At 44.1% G+C, this 27,915-nt stretch overlaps 1 protein-coding gene across 3 annotated transcripts in view; it reads left to right on the forward strand.

Moving 5' to 3' along the window:
• The window catches only part of LOC109467873 (protocadherin Fat 1-like), a 62,454-nt gene that overhangs the window by 13,357 nt on the left and 21,182 nt on the right, over positions 1-27,915 (forward strand). For all 3 annotated transcript variants that reach the window (XM_019765979.1, XM_019765980.1, XM_019765978.1), the window contains exons 4-11: positions 6,636-6,697; positions 14,971-15,285; positions 15,687-15,906; positions 16,190-16,326; positions 18,419-18,629; positions 18,759-19,034; positions 23,685-25,180; positions 25,355-25,532. In XM_019765979.1, the coding sequence (XP_019621538.1) occupies positions 6,636-6,697; positions 14,971-15,285; positions 15,687-15,906; positions 16,190-16,326; positions 18,419-18,629; positions 18,759-19,034; positions 23,685-25,180; positions 25,355-25,532 (2,895 nt within the window). The remainder of the gene's footprint in view (positions 1-6,635; positions 6,698-14,970; positions 15,286-15,686; positions 15,907-16,189; positions 16,327-18,418; positions 18,630-18,758; positions 19,035-23,684; positions 25,181-25,354; positions 25,533-27,915) is intronic.

A 27,915-nucleotide genomic window follows, 5' to 3' on the forward strand; every position in this document is an offset into this window, starting at 1 on the left:
AGCTGAATCTGTTCTTTCTTTAGAAACCTAAAGACCTTGAATTGGGATGTGGATAGAAGGTAATTGCTGGGGTTTGAAAGGCGATAGTGGGAAGGTGGCTTGTACAAGCTGTGGGGGAGAGAGTGCACATAAATATATATGTCTCCCAGTCAGTTGGACATTACCCTGAAAGGCAGTGTTTACTTTGGTCTGACCCCCTGCCCTTGAACGTCAGTGGGTGGGGGGTAGAGTTGATGGGACAAACCAAATCGTGGTCGGGGAAAGGGCAGGTGCACAGATTGACTTTTCTTTATTGTTGTGCAACTGTGCAGATTTTATTTCCTCATCAAATTTACGATCTTATGCGTTATTAAAGATTTTTATAAGTATTCCTGGGAGGTGCCTATTTTATTTTATTTTTTTATTCTTTTGTTTCTGTCTGTACTATTGATGGATGGTGTAGTTCTTGGAAATTGTGGACTAAATATTTTCAATATTTCAACTTTGTTTTCAGCTTATTTTTATGTTTTGATTTTGACAAGGAGAAATCTGATTCTGTCTGTATAACAGTTCTTTATTGAACCTGGAATGGCATGTCACAGAACTTAAGAAGTAGACATATTTTTCCTACGAATTTTACTCCTGGGTAGTCTTGTTTCCTCACAACACAAATGCGCTTTGTGGGAGTCCCAAATGTTTTCCCTTGCAAAGAAAGTGCTTTTGTGGAAAACACTGTGCAATCTACACCTAAACCTTGGGGACTATTGATTGACAGCGGAGCAGGGACCTTGTTTTCTGCAAAGGAACCATGACAGGGCGTTTGTCATTCAATCCCCCCTGCACCCTTGCCCTTCTAGAGGAAGGGGGGAGCAATAGGTGTGGGTGCAAACCATTGACGTACAAGCTCTGGGTGGCACCCTGTGTACATGTATGCCTCATACATCCCCAGCTAACTAACACCTTCAAAGGTACAATTTGAATTCTCTAAATGAAAGAGCCGGAGGCAGATCCTGCAGATACCCTTCCCCAAGATCTGCGGAGCTTTGATGTTTTCATTGATACACACTTCTGATGCCACACCCTTCCACTCTGACCATGGTTGTTGTCCATGCCTATCCATACAGAAGAGGGGGGAGACAAAGGCACCTTTGAGTTTTACCTGGTCTTGCCTCATACCTTTGAAATGTTTGACAAGCTGCTGAAATATTGGCTGTTGGTGATATGAGAACCTGCCTGCACGGTTATCTTGGGTTCTGAAAGTTAACAGTGTAATACCGTGTCGACCACCATTACAGTATAAGGACGCCGCTCGATAAGGGTCGCCACAGCTACACAAACAGGCGCCTGTGAGATGGCTGTATTGCCAAGAAGCACAAAACCTTCTCTGATGGATGGTGCTTTCTCCTGTCACCCTCAGATGGGGCTCTAACAAGCAGGAATGCCGGCGGGAGGCTGGAAATGTTGTTAAAACGGAACCGACCTGGGCAGTGTACACAGACTAACAACAGGCAGTAAACACGCCTGACCTCCGTTTTACCCCTCTTCTACCCTCCTTGTCTTCTTCACCAGTAATGAGGTGGAACCTTGTTGGGGCGTCCGGATTTGTGAGCCATAATTCTGTTCCCTCTGACAGGACGTATAACTCTCCATAACCCGCGGCAGCCTTGTAGTCCAACTTGCTATCTTAAATTACATTTTGTGAAATATATATCACCTGGAGGTTCATGTCTTATCCATTTGCGGTCCAAATTCCTCTCGCCTACCATTTGCGGCTCCATTTACCACTTTGTTTCCTAGGTGCTAGAGGCATGCCGGACTGAACTTAAGTTGAACATGATCCCTCCTACTCTTGCTTCACACCGTGACCTCTCGGTGTTTACAAAATTCCAGAAAAATGCAAAAGATTCTACCCTTTCATGCCTATTCAAAGACGCTTTACCTATCAGCTTTTGCAGTACTGAAAGAGTGGGAAGAAGCACTGCTGTTTGCTGGCAGATTTCTGTCCCCTAATCTATCCCACACATGGGTAGAAAGAATGTCCAAACAGTTTAACTGTCTGGAGAATTCTTGGCTCCAATACTAGAAATGTTCTGGTAGTGATGTCTTGTTGCATGTAGTGTCGTAGGCGTGGGTGGGGATAGTAACAGGAAAAGTTGCTTGCTTAGCAACTAATTCAAAACACAGTTGTGGTTGCAGAATACTGTAGTCATTGCTTTATGATTCACTTCACGATTAGAGCTTGCAGCTTTGGATATTTGCCAAAAGAAAAAGGGCTCACCTGTGCTAGATATTGATTATTATTGAATCTTGACAAGTCAATATATCAATTATAGTGTTTACCCTCGATTTTTCCCAGGTGAAATTGATTGCAATATCCTCCTGTTACAGCTTTTCTCCAATGCTCATCCAGAGAAAAATAAACCTTTTTTTAAACATGCTTGAAAGCAAAATAGTCAGCTTTACCTGACTGATTGGACTACTGAAAAAGCAATGGTAGGGAAATCTCAGTATATTTGTACCTGAGGCACTCCAGCTCTGAGTGAGATATCTCCCTGTTATTTGTTATGCTTATCTCTCTCTGCACACGTTTTCTGATCATTGAAGGAGAATCCAGCGGACTCAGGGCCTGTCTTTGAACACAGGGCAGCGGAGTGTGCTCCGCATCACTGCCAGCATCACAGAGAAGGAGAATTTCCAATTTGTATGCCTGCACACGGGGAGGGGATGGATAGGAATATGTATAGTCCCTCAGCAAATCTACCTGTGTTAATGCACTGGTTTATCTGCAGAGCACATCATATGTCAACTACCCCTGTAATAACCAATTTGCACCTCAGTTGGCCGGAAATGTTCAGTGTGTGACTTTCATGTCTCAGGTTGGCTGTGTGTATGCTGCATTACAATCTGACCCCTACATGTCAGTTTGAATAATTCAGCAGTTTTCTTGGCCCTTTCGATCGGCAGGTTCGCCAAGATCGCCCCGTAGTTCTTGGCCTCTTCTGAAAGATTTTAAAAGGCAAAAGCCCTTTCGCAAGTGGAACAAACCTTGCCTTGCATGTGCATTCCCCCTTATTACCGAACATCTGGGAAAGTAACAATTGATGCAGGGTCGTGCCTCCAATTTCTGGAATGGCTTTTATGGCTAGAGATGTTCCAGTGCACGTTGCTGGGAGGGAGAGGATTGTGAAAAATGGGGTCACCTTATTCCTGGCATATTCCTTGCACCAAGTGTGATGGGTGTGGGCCTGGAAACGGAGATGTTAAGGCTAGGTCTGGGTTTTCCATATGTTACACCTGTGCACGCATGATTGTCCAAGGATGTTGAGTACTTGATACCTCATTACGTTCATGAATCTGAAATGGCCTCTTTCGCCAAGCTTAGGAGTGGAGGTGAAGGGAAATGCGTGTCCTTGGCAGCAGGAAAGCTAACAAGATTCACCTGATGTTGGCCCCCCTCCCCCATTCCTGAAATGCTTTTCCTTCCACACATCCTGGCTTGTGTCAAATTATTGAACAAAGAGCACCAGTCTGCCTGGTGGCAGTACAGGTACTAATGTTGCATGTCTTTGATATACGAGCGCTGCCACCCTAAAAGGGTATAAGTTATTCTGTTGGCACAGGATCTTGCTTCTTTGAATGCTTGGTGCCACTTGGAATATATCTTCCCGCAATTCCGAGTGTTTGAAGACAATACAGGTGGGGGCAGGCAGTTGGCTGCTGCGTGGACTTGGAGTGTGTAGGATGCTGGGGAATTTCTAGGTCCTGTGTGGGATGCTGGGGAATTTCTGGGCCCTTCGGCTGACAGGAAGCATTTGGCTCATCCGTTTTGTCCTTCAGAGGGCCTTTTGTCAAATTCTGGCTCATTGAATCCTTAATGAATTCCTTTCTGTGGCGATGATCACTGGGGACAGAGCAGACATGAACTGGATCATTACTCACAAAGTCACCTGGGTCACTTGCAGTGCACAACAGAGAAATGGGCAGTTACCATGGTAACCGCTCTGGTCTGATTACATCACTTCTCGGCGGTGACCTCTGGTGACCCCTGTGGCTTTGTGGCCGTGCCAAAGTAACCACAACAATCTTCAACTGTCCTGGTGATTAAAAACGGTTGGAGAGTTATATAGGAGGTTCTAACAATAAGTTTGCAAAATTGATCTTCCATAACAGATATGAAGTTTCAAATTTCCATATTTGTCCCTCCTTCCGCTACTGTTCAGACGTGTCCCATGGGAGAATCACTTGTCCAGGAATTCATGATTAAACTCCAGCACCCATCCCCCCAGTCACCCCTAATTCTGTTAGATCTTGCATATTTATCGCGTCCGCTTTCATATGGATGGATTGGTGTTTGATGTTGTCATTTTTGTGGTTACTCTTGTTACTACAGCGGACCTTTGTGACCATGGGGGGTGCTAATGAGGTGATAGTCCCTTGTGAGATCCCCCATAGAGCTGATCAGTGATAAGATAATTCTGTTGTACCTTTTGTCTGGGTGCCTGGTTAAGTACAGCAAAATGTTTCCTGCTAAAACCCTGGCATCTGAACTTACCAGGGCTAATCTGTGTTTGTGTGTTGTAACCAGAGCTATGTTTTCCCATGAAAACACCATTAAAGCCCCCCTCCCCATCTGGCTACTCCTTAGACTCCATCACTTATAGATTCTACATCCAGCAATGTTCATGTTGCTTCTACCTTGCACCTAATTTTGCTCACCAAGGCTATTAACTAATCAGAAATATGAAAATTGTAAGCCACGTTCCTCGGGGATCCGAAAGGAACTCAGGTATGCATTAGATTCAACATGAAATTGATATTTTGCAAATCTATAGGGAGGGAGGCGGGAGAATGAATCAATCTTCCTCAGTTCCTGCTTAGTTAATTGCAGGCAGCACAAAAATCCCCCCTCAACTTTACATTCCTTCAGTTCCGAGCTTGTCCCTTCAGATTTCTCGGTGCAGCTTCTGTAGTAAGAGCCAGTGTCTGTGGGTGTCTTCAAGCCAAGGGATGCCATTTGCATCTTTTCAATTAGGTCCCTTGGTTTGACCTATTGTCCCTTCCAGGAGGATATTCTCATGCAAACCTGGTGTCAAAAGGCTGGGAGCCATTCATCAGGGGGGTGCTTTTGAATGCCTTACTATTCCATCTTCAGTGGCGGCTGCATTTTCCTTGTACCGCATTGATGAAATGTGTAAAGACTATTGTCCGCTGGTTCTTGAAGGTGTTGTCCGACAAGTAAAACAGGCTCCACTCCGGGTTTAGGACCTTTATTGAATGCATACTGTGGGCAGTAAAAAGAAAGGGGGAAAATCCTGTGGGGTACATGTATTTACAGTTCATCTGTTCATGTAAGGTTGAATTACTTTTGGAGCTTTTGTGCTAGTAGACATGTAGCATATCTTGCTACAGGTAAGAAAATGATACTGAAATCGCCATAAAAACTACAGTTTTCCCCTCCAATGGTTTGTTGTTTGAAATGGATTTTGTTGTGATAGCCAGAGTTCATAATGTGGGTGGTAATCATCCCGGTAATAAAAGGGTTTACCGCACACATGTAATAAAATGTGACGAATGTCGCACCCCAATTTCACCTCACGGCTTATCAAGTCCATTGGAATGTGTTTTCTATGCATAGCTTGTATATTATCACCGAGATGCAAACTGCAGCAAAGCCCATGCCACCGTGTGCCTAAACCACTCTCTGCTTTGCAGTATCAATATTGGCCTTCAAGTTCAGGCTTCAAGATAAACTTTAATGAATTCTTTGTCATCAGGTTGATTTATTGGATTGTATAAGAGAACAGAAACAGCTGTTGGAATGCCTAACCAGAAAGTAGGATGAAAGCCTATCTCTAACCAAGAAGATGACATTTGCCAAAATTAATTTAATACCGGCTGGTTGAACTTGTAATATAAAATGCAAAGTATGCAATGTCTAATGAATAAAACATGGTGTATTGTGTTTACTTTGATTAAGAACTGCTATGAGCAACTGCGCTGTGTAATTAATGTTATTTGTTGGTGGTAATTTGTCGGCAGGGTGGCGCAGCAAACGTTAATTCCACCGGAAGAAAACAGAGGAATTTGGCGTTCCCTAACCTATTTATTCTGGCAACAGGCCAGGCATGCCAAATTGGTGCTTGTATAAAGTCATCGACAGGCACAAGTCGTTATAAAACTATGCCTGTCTAACGACTGGTTATAACACTTGAGATGCACAGGATTCTTCTGATACATTGATAAGTGCATGCAATAGTAAATTAAAGCCTGGCATTCCTGTGATATGAAAATTGTGCAGATATTTCCATTAGACTACAATGTTCATTTATACATGTAGGTAGCATCCGTTCTTACTCTCCAAGCAGAAGGTTGGGTTATTTTTTGGCGTGTTTTTAGACTTTTTTATCAGGGTTTCTTTTTTGCACTTTTTCTTTTTGGGTTGGGTGAAAGAAAAATTCCAGTGCAAAAAAGAAACCCCGATAAAAAAGTGTAAAAGCATGCCAAAAATAACCCCAAACCCAAACTTCTGTTTGGAGAGTAACCCATATTTACCTGAACACAAATGGTATACAAATAGTGTTGCAATGTAAGAATGACTGTATGGAGTAAAAGTAATAAAGATATTAATATGTATTGTTGTTGTGTCCTCTGTGCAGGTCTGATCACGACAACAAGCCGGAGATTAGACAGAGAGCAGCAGGCCGAGCACATACTGGAGGTATGTCCATGTTTACACTTGTCCCCTGCCATCTTCTCTGTTTGGCGAGGAAGAGCGTTGTTGACCAACATTACCATATTCACGTGCTCCCAGTTGGCAAGCAAATACCATCCCTTGACTGGACACTGGCAAGCCGAGACATGTCCCCAGGCTTGTCAATGTACCTTCTCAATTGTTAAATAGGAAAATTACCATATAAGAGACTGTTGTCTACTCGGCTACCTGTGTGAAAACAAAGGGAGGGGCCATCTGTTATCTTACTTCCTAGCAGGTTATAAATACCTGATACAGATAAGCCGAGTACAATATGCAGCAATTTGTGAAAGATTCCTAACAATAATATAATGTAAATTTCACGCCCTTTGTTCTCTGGGAGGTTGGGCCTCGGTCGTTATGCGATCAGCAAGCTGGCTTTGAATCATGGAAGAGGTTTTTCATTATTTATAGAAGGTGGCGTCCGCTTGTTTCCATGCGGAAGCAGGGTGTGTACGTACCACAAAAGGCTTTTCACGTCAAGTACACTTCAAAGAGTAGGACTGGCTCAAGCTGGTAACTGTTCCCCTTTGTTCGCAGGCTATACTTTTGTTGGAACAGTTAACAGGTTCAGGATCAAACAAAACACAGCCCTTCCAGTCATGACACGTCGATAGCTGCAGTAGAGATACTGCTTTTATTGTCTTCGTAAATTCTTGTCAAAGCTAAAGGTATTGATGATAGACTTTGCTCACATCCTCCCTGCCCTTCGACGAAAAGGTTTTGCCGGCGATTTTTCGCAGAGGGAAGGGCGGCAAAACTCCCGGTCAATAGCCGGGATTTCCCATTGATTTTTACCGGGCCCAATGTCACATGATAATTTTATACTTCACTTCACTTTGAGCTTTTCATTGCTCTGACAAAAATTGGGGCCATGGTGCCTTCCTCCCCAGTCCTGGTTGATAATTTGCAGAAATTCTTGTGTTCGGTTTTGCCAAGTAAGGTTAAGATTCACCCTTTGATTCAACATCATAGGCTAAACGCATGGCTAAAATGTTATCGAAGATTAGAAGTAAAGGCGTAGCCTCTCTGAGTCCTGCATGATTGAACGGGCATTCGGCACCCTGGCTAAATTGATGGGGGCGCCCTGACCTTCCTCGCTCACTGGGCTTGGGGAGAGGCAGGCATTTCCAGAGATGATTTGGTGGAAGGATGGAGCAAAATTAAAGGCCTGCCAATCAATGGACGTAAACTCCACGAGCTGATCCCCCACTCAGTCATGGCACACGAAGGATCTACAGCTAGTTTGGGCATTATGTACCCTCCAACTTGCCTGTCACAACTCTCTGCTCTCCAAACTTATGATGGATGGGGAGGATGAAAGGTATCAAGCACCCATTCCCAGTTACAAGTGAATCCCATTTCTGAACCTAATTTCCAACCAGGACTGTTGAAAGCCGGGAGAAGAATAAAAACGGAAGGGGAGCCAAGGTTACCAAGGTTAGATTTAATGAATACGCTGGTCATACAAAGGCCACTGCAAACAAGCTTTCAACAAAGTAACATTGACAGACTATACTGGTGGGAAGAGGGTTGTTAGTATGACCCCTGAACCTCAGTGCTTTGCCCAAAACAGGTTATTTTGAATTTTGTGATGTATCTTTTCTTCTGTATTGTATCTCGTAAAATAGCTGTAACGGTTAAACCTTGCTAATTGGGAGCAATCTAGACAAAAGCCATAATTCCCTGCATTTAAAGTGGAGACACAAGACTGAACAAATACAGTCAACCATGGCCATAAACATGACATACAATCTCAGTTGTCAACTTTATAGTGGGCTGGATTCATTAACAGTTAAACTCTAGGCATGGCCCAAGGGGGGACGCAACATGTCGAATAGTTACATGTGTCAGTTTAGTATTCCGTTACATTGTTCACTTGTCAAAGACAATAACTTTTCCCACCTCTCCAAACAAAGTGAATAAGGGACTGTTCTTCTGAACATTCACAGCCTCTGAAAACGTAATAAGATTTCTGATCATGATTCATAGGTATCCAGATTTAGTTACAGATTTGATTGGTAAAATTCTTGTTATCACAATTGACCCCAGCAGTCTATTTTGTCTGCCATATGATCAGATTGTTTTGATTCTTCAATCAGTTCAGTCCAGTTCAGACTCATGACCTATGATTCTTCTATATTTCTTTAGGAAGTCAATCTCTCACATAGATTGAATATGGTAAAGTATTCAGCACTCAGTTTGAATGGCCCACAGGAGAGAGCTCAGACCCTGATCTCCAGTAGTGTGGGGCAGCACACTTGATATTGGATTGGCTGGCAGGTGTGTAAATGGTCCCAAAAGGTGACATTGGTAGAACAATGAGGCTGCACCAGTTATGTAGGTCACAGCCGTAAATACCCCCCTCCCCACCCCACCATCAGAATTAATTTCAGCAACCTGTGCCCGAATCCACTTACTGCAAAATGTGAAAATGCTCTTAACATTTCAAGAAGAGTGGAACAGAAATGAGGGGTGGTGCAGGGTCTGGAGAGTTGGCCGGCTTTCAGTCACAGAGCGAATTTGATTTAAATGACGCGATGATTGCGTGGCATTTGTATCGTAGATATGCAGGCGGCGTTCTTCATGTCAATAAGTAAGATAAAAGGACACCCCGCTCATTAACAGCACTTAGTATGTAGCACGCTGCTCGGAAATGATTCTCAGCTCAGTGGTTCCGTTATTTTCTGGCATGAATATTTGTTGCCCAGCCATCTGTTGCCCGAAATTCTAATAAAGTTTCTGCCCCGCCATTCACGGTGCCGGATTGTCTAATAAGCGCCAAGTCCAAACGGTTGGCGCCCTTCAGCCTAACACCTGACCTTCAGGATATAAATCCCTTGTGGAAAAAAGTGTAATGCTCTTATCAGGATTCATTGTTGCACCTCCATCTGCCCAAGCGCGTGTGCAACGGAAGCATGTGCCGAAAGCCGGCGTAACCACAAATGTGCCCTGTGTTGTCAGCCTCCTGCCTTGAGGTAAAAAAGCTTGACCCTGGAAAGCCCCTCCTATTGGTGAGAACAAAGGCCAGCCCTGTTACCGGTGTCCCCACTTGTTCCCAGAACGCTCGGGTCCCCAGAAGCTGATTGCCATTCGTCCAGTATTGACTTTTTTACTGCCCGCTCGTTTCAGGATGGTTTGAATCAATGAAACTGTCTCAGTTGGAAGTACCGTCCTCTTCAGGGAAAGATAGATGTATCGATTGCCACCTTTCACAAGAATTAACACCCAGGGAAATCTATAAATACAGCTGATCTCATGCAGAAAAAATTCCTGTATTAAAAGGAATCATCTTACTGTAGTGTGTTATTAGCATAGAGCTAGAGCACAGAACACTTTCTAAATGGCAGCCCTTATTGTGGATTAAATGTATCTTCTGCAGTCTAAACCATACAAATTTCCTGGAAATGTGATCACCTGTTAGACCCCACACTGAAATCACAGTGGTGTATCAGTGAGATATTCAATTGAGCTGGTTTCTTTCTCTGTCTGAGGGGCTTACACCGTTCGCTTTGAATAACATCTCAAAATATGCATAATAAGTTATTTCCTAATGAGGATTTGGCGGTGCAGAGCTGGAGACATGCTTTCAGAGCTGCAGACTGTGAAATCTGTGGACAATGGAGCCTCTTAACTTTGTTTAAACCGAAATTCTGCAAGATACAAACAGTGTAAGGGAGGATCTGCTCAGACTCTCCATCCCCTTTCTGGACAAACAAAGGAGCATTAGTCGGAACCGTTAGCAGAATTTCATGCTCCCAGTTGGAGGTCAGAAAATAGGAGAGAAATTTGAAATGTATTCGGCGACACACAGACTGGAGTGCCAGGTTTGATGTGTCTGGAATTGTTCAGACTCCATCCTCGAATCCCTGCAGATCTAAGATTTAAACGGGGAGGGGAGGAGCGACCAGGAATTTCTGGCAGTCGGAAGCTCCAGTCTCCTGGAAACCAATCCCATGTTATTGCTAGAATTTCCCAGGTATGGGACAGGTCTGGAGCTAATTCCCCACTTTTCACAGCCTACTGCGTTCTGTATTTTAACAAGGTCAGGAGCGCCATTATCTCCACAGTCACTGGCAGGAGCCCATTAGAGTTTGGAGCGCTGTGGAAGAGATATCCTGCTATATTAGTTATTCCTACGTAAACATGGCAGGAAGGCAGGCAGACTGCAGGGATTTGGCAAGTTATTTTGTACATGCACGGCTTGTGCAGGGGCCCAGCAAGGCTGTAAAGACTCCAGCCTACCCCGAACACACAATAAAGGAACGCAAATGTCGCCCTCTTCTCTTAACCCTCCCCCTCATCTGAGCCCAGCTGCACGGCGATTGGTTAGAACAGAAATTAGCAGGGAGATGGTTAAAGGTGTTTCAGCTTTATAGACTGCAAAGTTCCGCCACACACATCTCTATGAGCAGTGTGATTGTCGTTTTTATCCCCCTCTGCCTGGATCCCGGATGAAGCAGGAATTAAGCCTGCGGGTAGCTTTTAACAGTTATTACTGTGGGTACCTCGCCTGATAAATCCTGAGATGCCAGGATAATAAGCAACTCATCTTGTTGTGGATTACTGAGTGTCTATCCTCATATATGACTGTAATTACGTAGACTGATAATGTAGTTACCTTACGTGTAGAAGGAAAATGAAGACAGTAAAATCTGTATGTTTTTCAAGAGCTGAATCTCTGCTAGGTACCGCAAGATGGTTAAAACCTACCCCTACGAAATTTCAAACATTTTACTGTAAGATTTGCAAGCATTTTATGTTGCTGTTATGAGTGCTTTGTCACAGAACAAGTAATGAGATATATGCAAACTGTGCTGCCTGGGTAGCCAGTATATTGCTCTGTTGCAGTTTCAAGAAATAAATGCAAAGTTGATGATGATGGATAACTTATAGTCGGGTACTATTTTTGGCTTGATACATTTGCAAGAACAGTTCAAATGACAATGTAAAATGGTGGTTGAATTTCATGTGTCTTCAGAAAGTCTGATATGAGACGTTAATGATATAGATTTCATGTTGGTAATAAGGATTTTTGCGTAAGAATGGAAATACTGGTTACTACTGCTACTATGGCATTTCATATTCATATCATGAACCTGTCATATAAAGACACCTATCTGGCATTATATGTCTTTTATGCTTTTATTCAGCCACAGCGTACAATAAGTCAAGTTCATAGCTATATTTCCATCCACCAGAGAGTGTCTAGAATTTTAAGAAATGGAGACAAAACTTGGCTGAAGATAGGGCTTTATTTCTGTATTTCCAGGCTATCCCTGGAGACTGTATTTTTAAGTGCCGTTATCACTGGAGGATGGCATCGTTCTGCTCTCCTGCCCTCGTGATGGATACGTTGTCAGGGTGCAATGGTGGGAGGAGGGGACCTAACAAATGACCCTGCGAGGATGATATAGTTTTAGCACTGAATTTGTTTAATGGAAAAAGTCAAAGCCAGATAAATTACGTAGCATGGAAGGGGATCAGGAGAATTGGTGCTTGTAGTACACCAGTGTGGCCAAATGATAGATGAGGTCTGTTGGGACGAGACAGTAATATACCTTATTGCTGAAGGAATTGGCTGGTTTACTCTTGACAGGGCGTATTTGTTGTAAACGCAGGCCCTCCTGGTAGAGAGCCACTCTTGCGTTGACTTTTGACATTGAGTGCTAAAATCCCACCAAGCGTGTCCCCCACTCACCGCTAGCCCTTCCAAATAAGGAGCTGCCTGCTCCAGAGAGTGGAGATTTTCCCTGGATGTGGGCTTTTTCAGAGGCCAAGAGTAGGTGATGGTTTTCCTCCCGGAATGGGAGGCATCACACTGTGCCCAGAAGGAAGGTCTATAGACAAGTACGCCTGCTGAAGCTGACAAAGCACAGATGCAGTGACCTTTAGAAGTGGGCACTTCCCCCCAACCGTTTTCAGCACAGACCATTGCTCAAGACTGGCTCCATGGCTGAAGATAATGGATTATTAATGCCAAGCCCCAGATAGGCAAAAGTAATAAAAGGAGATAATAGCCAGTTAGCTCTTTTGGCCATATTTTCGGTAACCTTGAACTTTTGAATAATGTATTAGCACTTCCCATGAATGAACGTTTATCCACTACTGTATACCAGCATGCACTAGGGAGGCAGCCATTTTGAAAATAAGCTTGAATTTTCAGTTATAATTGTATTGCCTGTAGCCATATGACAATCAAGTTCTATTTCGGTGGAAATGCTTGATATTGTTGGATGTATGTTTAAGTTTCCAGTGGTATTGCCTTGGTTCAAGGTTAATTCAGTACCATTTCCTGCTGTGTACTGGATAGGGAGGATGGTTTCCTCCCCCTGCAATATGAAGGCTTTGAAGTCCCACTCTTGTTGGCTCCAACTGGTGCCAGCGTTAATTACCTGTAGCGAAAAAAACTTCCAGTTGGGTAGCTTTCACAGACTGAAGTGTGTTTCGCTGTTTGCACTGCCCTTTCCAAATACCAAAGGAAAACACTGAACAGTAGGCAACATACTCCACTTGAATATGTAATAAGATCCGGAGAGCTGAAAATATATGTCAAGAGTTTGCCCGATGTGGTTCGTGTTTGCTGGTGCTTTTGCCATGGCAGTGACTGCCGTTGGTTGCTATAGCAATGACTGTCGAATTTGGTCTGTCAGCAGCCTTGGAAAAATGTTTCACTTTGGTGTTATAGTTACAGCATGGATGCTTGTCACGGTTTGCAGCTGGAGTTGGGAGCCAGCACTAGTTTTGTCTTTGTGCACTTGATATGCAGAGAGACTGGAACATTAACAATTCGTCAAACGTCTGTCAGTTTTGAGATATCAATTTGGCAGACTCTTGAGGGGAGGAGATTAATTACGAGGTATGGCCCAGATGCCTTCTGCTGCCATTAATAGTACATGTGCTGAGGGAAGATTAACAGGCCGCTAGCCCTTTTCTACTGGCATCGGCGGGGATAAGGTTTCGGAAGAAAGTTTTGTGTAATCGTTACTTGTGATTGTTTGCTGAGAGTTTTACCATCACGGCTGGCAGACTTTTAATAAGTTGGAAACAAAACTTGTTAGTCTTGCCCCTCGTGTGCGGGTTAACGGCTGGAAACACGGCCCTCAGACCCAGACCACTCTAACAGTCGCTGTTGAATAAATAAAACGGCTCTCACCCGACCAAATTTCCTGCATGAATGGTCTCCAGGGTCAGTCAAAATGAATTAAACTTTTATTGTAAAGCTAACAAACCTGGTGAACACAAACACCCCGCTTCCTGCCTTCCAAACAACAGAGGCAAACTGACAGATAGCAGTCATCGACACAGGTGCTTCGACAGGTATGCAAGTAGCCAGTTTACCTGTACCGCACCAAAGATAAGGGAATAGAAAAGAATCCTGGTAGGCCATGTTTGAAATAGCATCCTGAAGTGTTGGAATAAAAGAGCCACTGTCTGGTTGCCTGGGTGTTAAGATCGGGCAGATGGGAAAAGTCAGCGCGAGACAGAGAAGGCCCCAGTCTTGTGTATTTGTTTTGGATGGTGAATAAAGGTAGAGAAGGTCGGAGGGACATTTGTGTTTATATGAGAGAAGTCACATGTTTGCATGGGAGAATAATGGCACCATGTGCCCTTCTCTACATGATGAAACGAAGTTCAAGAGTTTTGGAATCACAGTCCTGTTTCTGGGTTACCGGGTCATGGCGATCTGTGGTGCAGAACATATGGAACCCCAGGACTTTGGTACATGCCTCCTGCCCATTTAAATCATGTGGATCGTAACTGTTGACAGGTCTCCAAACAGTTCCTCAACTACTGGGTCTTGTTTATCATCATACACAACAAATCAAACTGTAAAGACCTGAATTGGACTGCATTTCCGGGAGTGATAAAAGTCAAGTACATCATGCATAACACCAACATTGGGGAGCAGTAGACCTCAATAGATATAGTAAGAAATTTGTATTGATTACCTGGAAAAGTTTAGTACTAAGAACAAACCCGAAACCATACTGTGCTAAACCTACATTTTTCTTTCTTGGTTCTTGATTAGTCATTTAATACAAACCCTGCCGTCTTGGGTTGTACTAGCCCCTCCCTGCATATTTCGGTTGGTTGTTTGGGCAGCCGTCCATAAAGTGATTTAATCAGGCTAGTTCTGGGACATATTGGAAATTACAGTATTGTGGTATTCTTGACTTACTCTTATACTGTTTAGCCAAATGAAGCTCAAGTTTGTTCTCTCTGTTGTTGCTGTGCAGGTTTCAGTGTCGGACAATGGCAGCCCTCCCCAGGTCTCGACGGCACACGTGGTTGTTTCGGTCGCGGATGTCAACGACAACAGTCCAGACTTTGGGACCAACACCATCCGGATCCGGGTTCCGGAGCGTAACCGCACCAACGAGAAGGGCGACATCTACCGGGTGGTTGCCAGCGACGATGATGTCGGTTCCAACGGCGACCTTGCCTACAGTTTCAAGGGCGGAAACGATAAGGGGAGGTTTTTCATTGATCCAACCAATGGGATGATTTCGACAAGGAAGGCGTTGATGGAAGGGCAACAGTACACCCTAAAGGTAGGCTATTTTTACTACCAGTTTTAAAGGCACCTGATGCAATTTTTCTGGTCATTCTTGTAATGTTGTAAGTCTAAGGCAAAAGTCTGTAAGGCAAATATGTTTTGTACTGTAGGCAAGTTCTATCTATTTATTGTACCCAAAAATAAAGAGATGTCTCACAAAGCTTGGTTTTTGGGGAGTTTCGAATGCTTCAACTATTAAATGATGACGAAAATGTGCCAAGAAGCAGCAGTTATAATATCCTCACTCCTTAAAGAGATTCACTCCTCATTCAGAATATTTTATTTTGCCGTGCTGAAATTTTATAGGTCCTAGCCTCTAGCTTGGCCTTTTGGATTGGAGATAAACAGAAAGAGCAAAGGTTATGCTAATGAGGCAATCTCCACTCACCTTTCCAGATCCAAGCCACGGATCATGGGCGTCCCCAGCGGAAGTCAAAGGTCAACGTTGTGATCGACGTTGTCAAACCGCCGGTAACGTCCATCGGTCCCAAGCTGAAGAGCCCAGAACCCGAGTTCAACTACAAGATGATCCAGGAGGACTGGCCGGTGAAGGACTGGATCACAGTAGTGGAGGCTGAGGACCCTGACTCTCCAGAACTGTGGTACAACATCATTGGTAAGGCCTGAAATATCTCCTAATTTCCAGACTGGCTACAAATATTCACAAGCAGTGTTTACTAGGTTCAGGGATTAACTGTTCTTAACTGACGATTACTTTTGACAACTGAACTTTCACTTTGAACAGGTTCATTTTCTTGGAACGAAAATTAATCTTCTGTAATTGTTTTGGGGGGCTTATTGAGCTAATGATTAGTTTGACCCTCATCAGTCATTTTTAGACACCTCGGTGTGGCTTGCAGCAATGCCAATTTATCATATGGTCTTCCCACTCATCCCAGGTGGAAATGTTGGAGAAAAGTTCACCATTGGTAATGACGGCATCCTGAAGCTGGCCAAGAAGCTGGACTGGGAAGAGCGCAACAAGTACAACCTCACCGTGGAGGTCACTGATGGACACAAGTCTGCTACTAAACAGGTGCGTATTTGTTGACAACTCTTTCCAGGTGACCGCACCTGTCCTAATGTCTCATTAATCACCTGTCTTGGCATTATTCACCAGTCGGAAGCCAGTCTGAAAAGAACAATTTTCCTCAGTCCTGCAGACTCATGTCAAGGATGGCTTGCAGTTTTACACTTAACGTTTTATTTGTTCCTGCTATTCCCTGTTCGATTCACCAGGCTAATGGTGTATTAGGTTCCAATCAGACAGGAGATCCCAGTATCAGGCTGCCTTTATGATTTGTCCCACTCACTCAGATGTGATGTGAAGACGTATGGCCAATAGCCAGCTCCACTGACAGCCCTGCTGCTTGAAAACGTAATTAAGAAAATTCCCCGTCAGGACGATTAGTCTGACCTTTTTCCCTTCTCCAGTACTGATGCGTCTCTTTATAATCCGTCTCCGTTCCCTTCCTTCCCTCCCCCCCTCTCTCGGTCTGTAATAAATTACCAGCCGGCTTGAGTGCGCCTCAGTAAAGGTTATTTTTAAGGACTGCAAACTTTTCCTAAGGCTTCCTCCCGGCATTGGGTGCATTCTTGTGGAAATAACTCACAGCTGTCAATCCCACTTGTGCCCGGAAATCCCCCCACCCCCTCCCCTCTCCCATCCAGAGGTCTAAATACGGCAGTTCTGTGGTCGGTATCTTGCTCGCGAGACATGCTAGCCAGCAGGCTTTATCATTAGTTTAAAGTAGATTGATAGTGAGTGCAGCTATATTTGGTTACTACCAGAAGCCTTGAAGCGTCAAGTTTAAGACCTGTGTCATGTATAATTAGTGCATTCCTGTTGATAGGCCCACACATCTGCCAAAACAGGGACCACCTCCGGAGGGTCATGACGTCCAAATGTCATGTTTTCCTGCACATACTACGCAATCACATGGCTTCCTTTCAGACTCGGGTGGGGTTTCTTTCAAAGGGCAAAATGTTATAAACCTGACATTTCAACGTCTTGAGTTTTCCATCGGTAACAAGACTGGAAGAGGTAATTTTGTGTGTTTCCATAGAATCCTCTTAGCTTGCAGCCCCCACAAAAACATACTTTTGCCATTGCTGTTTGTCAGATGTTCCCAGACAATTGTTGCTTCCCTGCAACCCTCCCCCGCCATGTAATGTGAAAGGTTGGGGCATTGTGAAGAGATCTGAATGAGGGTAGATGCCATCAGCTCAATCAGTATTTATTCAATTGAGTGGCATGTTGTGGCCATACTGTCCACTTAATCAAATCAATTTGGACGGGGGACTGCTGAAAGGCTGGAGTATTCCTGAAGGCTTTCCTTCATGTGATATCAGTGTAAGTGAATTTGGGGTTGAATTCAATTTGGTCAATTGACTCCAGGAGGTAATTGAGTTTTGCCAAATGAAATTATTGGAAATGTTTTTTATCCTAGAAGAAGGGGTGGCTCTCCTGCGGTTTTAGGGCAAGCACAAGGCAATTTTTGTTGTGGCCTTGGATGAAAGAGAGCTCACAGATAGCATACAGGTTACCTGAGGCTGCTAACCCCACTCAAGGTTTCCACTAAAAGGTGCATACAATGCAATCAGTGAAAGCAAATACTGTTACATCCTTACGATTGGAAAAATTAGTCTGATTGTATTCCTGTTCCCTATCAAATGTCACAAAAATTGCCCAGTCTTCCTGTGGTAATGTAATTGAACAGAATCCTAGTCTGTCTGGCACCATCATGTATTCTCGTCTTATGTTTCCATAATAAACTGTTGCACGTCAATCATGATTCCTACTAGGACCTGATTTCTTATGCAAAGTCAAACTGTCACCAAATGTCTTACCTCTCTTTACCATAAGCCTCTGCAGAATTGGTTTGAGAGATCACCAAAGCAGGGAGAAGCTTAAAATTTTTTTATAATCATTGGGTGGGCCGGCTACTCTCTCCTTGCAGCCAAGGGCTGAATTGCGAGCAGCTTACAATTGGTGGGGCTGGATCTGGAGCGGCTGCCATTCGGCACTGACTGAGATGACCTTAATACGACTCTAGGTGCAGCCATAAAACTGTTAGGTTTGAATTTTCCACACTATAACCTGTTCTCTACATTGTCTCCCTTTCTAGATTCTTCTCTCTGTGATAGACCTGAACGACAACCGACCACAGTTTGCACAGAAGAAGTACGAGGTGGAGATCCCGGAAGAGGCGCCCATCGACACTCTGGTTACCAGGGTAACCGCATCCGACGTCGACGAGAACAGCCGCCTCTTCTACTCCATCGACTCCAGCACCGACCCTGTCAGCATGCAGAAGTTCCGCATCAACCCTCGCACAGGTAGGGAGGAACAGCTATGTGAGACCTTAAAACTGTTTAGTTTTGGCATGTAACAGTCTTTGTCATCACTAAATTCAGGCATAGTTATTAGAGAAACATTTTCAGCATTCTGGCCTTTTTCCCCTCCAGGTGAAATCTACACAGCTTCTCCTTTGGACCATGAGACCAAGGACCAGCACATTCTAACCATCATGGCTAAAGATCAGGATGTCTCAGTCATGCGCAACTTTGTCCGCGTCGTCATCAACGTTAAGGACTCCAACGACCACCGCCCGATATTCAGCGCTCAGGAGTACACCGGCGGTGTGTACGAGACTGCCGCGTACGGCACATCTGTGGTGCAAGTGGTGGCGACCGACCGAGACAGGGGCGCCAACTCCGAGCTGACGTACACCATAGAAACAGGTATGGTTCTCAAACAGTTTAGTAAACATCACAGAACGGAAGGACCGGCGAGTGCTCTGCTTGAAATGGGCCTCCCACGTCATTTGTAGATTGATGCTACTGTTTGTGGAATGTGTGTGCGGTGGCTACACCACATTCTTGACCAGGACTTGTGATGTAGCGGCAACAGCACTGTGGATACAGGTGTGTAGCCGCAACGGAAAGTGGGCTGCCACCATCGAAATAAAAAATCCACATAGGTGTTACAGTTTGGCTTTGCCTAAAAGGCAAAACACATTTGGAAAATACTTTATCAGCATCAAAAAGCCATTGAAGCAGCAGGCTTGAAGAAAAAGCACCCCTCATGGCAACCTTTCCAGCCTTTATTTGATTCTGAAGCACCAAAGTAAATGATGTGCTAAAGGCCTTCCGTTCCAAATGGCGATGACATAAGACAAGCCCTCCTTCCTCAAGCATTAAGAAATAGGGAGAAGCTTACGAGTTGATATTCTTGGAGGAGCCGTGCTATCGTGTCTTACCCAGGTGGAGATGCAGTAAGTTTTAATGGCTGGAAGTGCTGGGAGGTTGGCTTATGTATTCCCATTCAAGATGCCTGGAAGGGACTGACAAGATGCTTTATGTTGCCCGTTCTGACCCCATTCTCAGCTTCCCCTGCCTCTGTATCAGTAACTGTCAATAAGAGCTGCACACGTTTTAAAACCGTAAATCCCACACTTGCCTCAAATGCCTTTTTCTGCTCCATTCTTGTGATGGTGGGCTGTTTTTGGAGATGGGTACGGATTAGGAAAGAGGAGGCAGAACCGATTTTTCTGTCGTTAAGTATTGCAATCCACAGGCAGCGGAAATGGTACACAGTTTATCTCACAGGTGACTAATGGTTTCTTTCATTCATGTCTCAGGAAGGTTAATGAGATTTTAATAAGAGTCCTTCGCTGCTCTACAGGAGTGATCACCATTTTTACCAAACAGAAGATTAGGTTTCCCCTTTCAAGGAATTTATGGTGGGAAAAAGTTAGGGAGCTTCCTCTTCCCTTTGATAGTTAGAAGAAGATGTGTAGTGAGACTAATTCTTTGGTCACTCAAACTCTTTTCAAGGTCTTTTAAAACAGGGGTTGCCCCTTCACATCTGGAGTGCATTGGTCCATATCTGGCCTGGGGTGCTGGCCTACATCAATAAAAGGCCAGTATTGTGTGAGATTTAGGTTTGTATACCTTTTCTTCAGGTGAAAAAACAAGGGTAGCAGTCACCGAAGCAATAGATAACAAATACAAGTTGAGGATGTGGAAGAAGATAATGCATGGGACTGTTTTGTAAACTGAAGTGACTGATATTACGCAGGAAAAAAATTTACGGTGGAAGGAGTATTGTGTTGTTTAACATGATGTGCTAATTGGATATGACATTTCTAGTCCAATGTGTGGTTAAACCTTGTCCCATGGGATGTTGAAAATACTCAGTTTGGCAGCTAAGGAAAATGTTAACTAGCCTTACCAGTCTTTATCAAGGAAGTACAGCTTGCTTTCCCCCAAAGATACAGATCTGTTTATTTTCAGAGTAATTGCATACATGGAGTTTAGACTTCTGTTTTGGTTCCTTAGGGACAAACAAAGAAAAAATCCTGCCAAAATCCACCGTTCAAAGCTACCGCTGCCTTTCTACCTTCATGTCACTCAGCTAAGAAAAGATTTTGTTAAATTTAAAGGATTAAAGAAACGTTTCTTTACATAACGTCTGCTGGAAGTGGAAAGAGTTAGAACCACAGAGATAGTCCCATATATAGAACAGAGAGAAGAAAGAATAAAAACACACCTGTGCTTCTAGTAGTGCAATCATGCATCAGAGGATGTTTACACAGTGGATTGGTAAAAAGACACCTTTTGTTCAGTGAAGATTAGTGGAATTGTTTCCAAATATTGACTCTAAGAAGTAGAGACAATATCTTCAGGCAAAAATGTAACCATTGCTTGAGCTTCTGACTACAGGATCCAAGAGTATATATGCATATCTATTACAGATATAGTCCTTTTGGCAGACGGCCATGCACCACTGGTCTTGTCATCTTGCAGTTTTCATCAGTTGCAGTGGAGATATCATTAGAGGAATAGGGAATCCTTCACAACTGTTCATAATGTCTACCTTGTGATAATGTATGACTGTTATTCAGCAGAGCCCAGTGGTTACCAGACATTGAGTCTTTATGTAGGAGTTATGGCGTTTTATGTAGAATGCTAGCACACACTTATCTATGTAGTTCAGAGATCGGTTGGAATATGTCACCCAGATTAAGGTTGATGTGGCATGTGCTTTCCAGTCCACGTCCTTTGCGGAATTCAGGTACCCCACATCCCTAGGCAATGTGTATCTCTTGATCCGCAGCTGAATTTGTAGTCAGTGCCTTACTGTGTCGGTCTCCCCACTTTCCACCTGTCTTAGACGCAGGCGTTTGTGACTCTATACAGGTGTAAGACATTATCCTGGCGCCAGTGTGTTTGAGCCCTCCTTTGGGGGATGTAGTTTGGTAGCTTAACATAAACACGGGGATGAAGGAAAGGAATACTGAGCATATATTACTGTACCACCTCGCTCTGCTGTACTGAGGTCTTGACCCTTTTTTTATCAGTTTAATCAACCAACAGCTTTATGGACTTGGATGATTTGTGTTATCCCTTTAAATATACCAACACAGTTCTTGGTTTGGTGCCATGCTTCGTGCTTAGTGGTCAGAAGTTTCCATCCACTATTCAAAGTTGACGTGAAAGCGAAGTATTCCAGTCACAGTATTATTAGTATTCCCGCAGTTCGTCAGTTCAGATGGTTGCAGATGAGACATGTAAGCCATCTCGGAACAAATGTTTGGCCATAAAGTCTGCTATTAAAGTCGGCCGAGATGACGTTGATAAAGAGGTTCCATTATGCCTTCTCCCGGCCATATTGCTCCAAGATTATGGGGCTGAAACGTCTTACATTCAGAAGGAACCCCCCTGGTAAATAATGATCTTGGAGCCACATTTCCTAGACCCGCCGTCTGATTATAGTCGCTGCCCCCAGGCATGCAGCATGGATTTTGTTGCAATATTTGGGAGAAAGTAGACCCATTTATCAGCAGAATCATAATAGATATTCCCAGTCAATATTTCAGTGGTGACATGGAAATAAGAAAAGCCATAAAGTGCTTCCATTCCAACGAGATAGAAGTGCGCTTTTGGCTTTGAACCAGAGAAGCCAGGTAATTTGTTGGATGTCATCCCGTAAAATGCAGAGGAAGAATACTTTAAGCTGGTATGAATCTTGCTTTTGTTGTTATGAGGTGTTACAGGACGGGTTATTGCTTGAAGAAGTTCAAACATTTAAAGGTTGTCCTGCAGGGCTCATCCATCTCAAGGCAGACGATGTAATTTGATCCAGCCACAAGCACTGTAAAACCATCTCCATCATGTGTGTACAAACTCTCCCCAGATAATGCACTCATTGATAGATCACCGCCGAACAGACCTTAAAGTTTCTTCCCAAATCATTGCGTGGATTTTGTTGTTGGCGGTCTGTAGATCCCGTCTTTTACTGATGTTATCCTCCGCGGGTTTTCCTAATGCATCCCTGTGCCGAAATTCCATTTAGGTCCAGAAAGGGAGTCATCCTTCATGTGTGGGGGGAGGCAGGGGTGACTCTGCTCGCATATCCCCAGTCTGCATTCAAGTCATCACCATCTGTCTTCCTTACCAGATACATATGCTGTTATTTTGTCCAATACTGTGGCTAGAGTTTTATCTCCCTTTCGCTGATATGTGTCATTATTGGAGCATTAGACCAAATTTTTGCTAGATTTTGGGTCTATGATGAGTCGGATTTTCTCTTGCAGTGTGCCCTGTTGTATTTACATTGTAATGGATATGCATCGTTTCAAGGCACCGCTCATAAAAGTGTGTAATGAAAAAAAATCGCCTGTTTTACGAGGTCTTACCGACATTGATGTTGATCACCAATAATGTATGCTCTCATTGGCATTGTAAAAACAGTACTTGGGAGGCCCTGTAGCTCTTGAATGATAAGCCGGGGTACAGTATGCAAACCTTTTACAAATTGGCATCTTTATTTCATAGAACAGAAGCAAGATGGTTTAGTCGTTCTCTTTTTGGAATATTACCATCTTGTACATCTATGTTTAGAAATGAATATATCAATTAGACAGTAAAGATTTTTATTGCACCTGCTCCTCCAAGCATGTTTTCTATATGAATGGTTTTATGAATACCTACATCTTTGCCAAGCACACTATTGTCCCTGATCAACTTCTGCATTAGCCCCAAGGTCTACACAGCATTAATTTGTCTCCAATGATGAGATTTTGTACAGCATCATCAGTCAAAACCAGCATATTTACTATCCCTGTTCTTCTGAGGCTTACTGAGTTTCATTAGATCACTGTGGGGGGTAAGAAATATGATAATGGCTGTACACTGTGGGAGGTGAAAAATATAATAATGGTAGGCAAGAAGCAGAAGTGATTTCAGTATTGATATTATTATCACCCCAGCAATCATGTTGTGATGTGTAATTTCAGCCTTAGGACTAGGAGATTGCAAAAACGTGCTCAAGTGGCAAATGCAAAATTCTTACGATATGTTTTTTATTCTTATTCCCTTTTCCTGCAGGTAATGTTGGTAATGTGTTTAGCATCGATGAGACGTTAGGGATCATCACGGTCTCCAAGCAGCTGGACCGCAGCGCCCTGAGTCAGTACCACTTGACGGTGAAGGTCCGAGACAATGGCAACCCCCCGCTGAGCTCCACCGTACCCATCCACATTGGCGTCACCATCTCCAACAACGCTCCGCCCAAGTTCGACGCCAAGGAGTACGCCATCGAGGTCAGCGAGAACGCACGGCTCGGATCCCTCATCGTCATGCTCGGTGCGACCAGCCGCTCCTCCGTTACCTACGAGATCATCAGCGGCAACACGGACGGCAGCTTCGACGTGAATCCCAACTCCGGAGTCATCACCTGCAAGAAGCAACTGGACTACGAGAGACAGACGTCGTACAACCTGACAGTCCAGGCCACCAACATGGTCAGTCTGAGTTCAACGGCTACAGTCCTGGTTCACATCGCAGACGAGAACGACAACCCTCCTGTCTTCTCCCAGTCTGAGTACATCGGCAGCATCAGCGAGGCAGCCACCATTGGTAGTGTCGTTCTCGACGTGAACAACATTCCTCTGGTCATCGCCGCAACAGATGCAGACAACGAACTTAACTCCCTTCTTGTGTATGAAATCATTGAGTCTGCGGCTCAGAAATACTTCGCCATCGACTCTAACACTGGTGCTCTGCGCACTATCCGTACACTGGACCATGAAGACATTGCTGAGTTCAGGTTCACTGTGCAGGTCTCTGATACAGGAAACCCACCACTGAAAGCCGAAAATCCTGCAAATGTCACCATCAAGGTCTTGGATGTGAACGACTCTCCGCCCACGTGTACACAAGATATCTATGAAGCCACCCTCTTGCTCCCAACTTACAAAGACGTGGCCATCGTACAGGTCGAGGCAGAAGATGCAGACACTGAAGCAAACACACAGCTCACCTATGTCCTAACCATGGGCAATGAAGACAAGAAATTCAGCATCAACAGAGACACCGGTGTGATAACCATTGTCAACACCACTGGGCTGTATGACCGGTACGAGCTGTCAGTACGTGTTGGAGACGGAAAGTTCCACACTTCATGTATCATCAGGATAGAAGTGAAGAGAACTGTCATGAGCGGTCTGCGGTTCACAGAAGAGTCATACTTCTCCGAGGTGACAGAAAACTCCACAGAGGTGAAAACCGTTGCCATAGTGACTGCCATCGGAAACCTGCTGAACGAACCACTGGAATACAAGATCCTCAACCCCAACAACATGTTCGAAGTCAGCCCCACGTCTGGGGTGCTGCGGACCCGGGGAATTCCCTTCGACAGGGAGGAGAAGGAGAAGTACGAAATTGTCATCGAAGTGCGGGACAAGAGGTCGACCCCCAGAGTGGCGCATGTGGTGGTGTATGTGACCATAGCAGACATCAACGACAACGCTCCTGTCTTTGTCAACCTGCCGTACTACTCTGTGGTGCAGGTGGACGCCGAGCCAGGAACACCAGTCAGAACTGTAAGTGTGGCTTCTGTACAGCATGACACAGACACCTTCTATTCTACACAGTTTATATTGCTAGTATACGTTGCATGTATCAGTAGCCAAAAAAAATGTTGCTCTCAATGCACTGTTTTAGTTAGTAGTTCATGGGTTATAACAATACTACTTCTTTATCTTCTGCAATACCAGGTGACTGCAGTGGACAAGGATGAAGGGAAGAACTCTGAGATCAGGTACTCCCTGGACTCCGGGGCACACCGACGTTTCCGTATCAACAGGAAGACGGGACAGATCATGGTGAAACAACCGCTGGAGGCAGAGGACACCAACAAGGAGTACCGTCTGCTCATCATCGCTGAGGACAAAGGTCAGTAGATTTTATTTCACAAATTCATTGTGTCCCGTTAACAAAAAGAACAGATTTTTACTGCTGCAGCATGATTAAGTGTGCAACAGGATGGTTACCATAATATCCCACGTATCCACCAATGTAAAAAAGTCAAAGGGCTTCTAAGCCATGTTTTGTCTTGGTTAACTTTGCTGTTCAAAACAGCTTGGTATTCATGGTGTCATCGGTAAGGTTACAATACGTATTCAGCAGCATGCGCTGACTGTGGCCGACATTGAAGTGTCGGTGGCAGAACCAAGCAAAGATGTCCTGATATTAGGACTAGCTTAACCCTACTGTAGGCCCTCATCCATCAAAGGCACAGGTGTTTTCACAGGTGAGATAACCAAGGACAAACTTCAGGAGGCATCACATCCATCCATTCATGTACATTAGACTGTGGAAGGGTTTACCTAAGCCCCGAAAAATAGAGACAACGTGGCTTACCCTCCTGACATTTAATACAATGTCTTCTAGACTTCTACGGTCTAAATTCATGGAAAAGTTTCATGTATTCAATGCAAATCCCTTCCTTGGAGTATTTGTAAAATAACAGCATTTAGATGAGGGATTGTGCTTTTTTGCTTCAAGGTAAGACACATCTAACTTGCTGACATACAATGTTGAAACCATAGCCAAATGTACTTTAATTTGGGCACGCTTTTAAATGTTACTGGCACCTTTTGGCTTGACACCTAAGTGGCACCAAGCTACCTGGCATCCATCATTGTGTCAGAGTGTTTGTAAAGCGCCCATGTCCAATCCCATACCTGTTTGGCAAGGACTTCCCTCCCATTTCACCATGGCCTTGCACGGTGGTCTGCACACTGTCCCTAGAAGTTTACTCTGTTGTCCACACAGCTGATGACAGTTCAGGAGAAATCTCCAGTCCAAAAGTTTTCTGTCCTTGGAGGGAATTTGTGGCTTATTTGCTTTCTTTCCGGATTGGAGAACTGCCAAGTTAAAGGCCACACTCCAACACACAGAAGTGTTTTCTTGTTTTATACAAAAGCCTTGACGAATATTGTCTGGTCCTTGCTTTTTACATGAGGGCTATTCTTTTGTATGTGTCTGAGGAAATGCAAGAAAGGTTTTTCAAAACGAAACTTCTAATCGATCAAGAACAATTTGGTAGATGGAGAGACAGTAATTCAAACAAAAGTGGGGCAAAGACATTTTTCACTGTCTTTTCAGTGTATGAACGAATGTAAATTTTAATCCCCTTAGACATTAATTTTCCACAAATGAAATTGACTGCACCCTTTGCTACCTTTCCATACAGAGAGAGCTGTGTTATTCTTTGTGAATTGTATTATGACACGTAGCTCACAGTATCTTAGACAAATCTGGAGTGTCAAGGAGAAACATGATACCTTGAGTAACTGTGTTTAAAAGTGTGAGGTGATCTAGGGTGAGGCCAGGAGAGATCGCCAAGTCAAAAGGTTCACGATCCCCCATCCATCTACATGGCTCCAAGAATCAATATTTAGAAAAAAGGACGGCATATTTTAATCCCAGTATTTAAACCTTTGACCCACCGCAGGCTTTGTAGGCTAGTCAGTCGGGGAACACTTTGGGAAAATTTAATCACAGGGGCAGACTGTACGCTGTTGGATCAATACAACATCAAGCTGTCAATGGTGGGCATTGTATTTGCAAGACAGGGTCAACAGCAGTGTAAAAATTTACAGCCCCAGGCTTAGCTGTAAAAGGGAAGGAACCATTGGTGTTCCATAAGGTGCTGAGGCATGCAGTTCTGCCGTTATAAACAACCCAAGCTGGGCAGGCTGGTTGGAATAAAAATTGCTTTCTTTTTCCCGGGCCTCACCTGTTGTTTGGCACCCAGGGTGATGAGACATCCAGGTAGACTTGGGACTAGGTCTGTCCACACTACCCGCAAATTAGCCCCCTTCGCTAACAAGATAACAAATGGAAAGCACCTGCACGTGTTTCGGATCTCCACAGGTTGCTAACTCCTGTAGACAGTGTCTGCAGCTCTAGAGGCATCAGCAGTTTCATCAATCACAGGCTCTGGAAAATGGAGCTGGAAGGAATATGTGAATGTACAAGATCCAACAGGCTAGCACACTACGGTAGTGTGTAGTTCAGCATACATATATGATCTATCCCTTCACTGTTTGCATAGAAAATTCTGGAAATGCTACCTTGAAGGAAACATGGTATGCCTGTCAGAAGGCTGAGGTATGTAAATGTTTTTAGCAATTAAAGATTTTATTGAACCTAGAGCTGTTGGCAGCATCTGCCGTCTCTCTTGCTTCGATCGTTTAAAAACGATCCGCGGTGAGAGCCAGGATGAATCTAACAGTTCACCAAAAGTGGCAGCCTCTGTCTCACCTGGTTA

This window comes from Branchiostoma belcheri, unplaced genomic scaffold, assembly GCF_001625305.1.
Source record: "Branchiostoma belcheri isolate BF01 breed outbred unplaced genomic scaffold, Haploidv18h27 scaffold19, whole genome shotgun sequence".
NCBI classification, from domain to species: domain Eukaryota; kingdom Metazoa; phylum Chordata; class Leptocardii; order Amphioxiformes; family Branchiostomatidae; genus Branchiostoma; species Branchiostoma belcheri.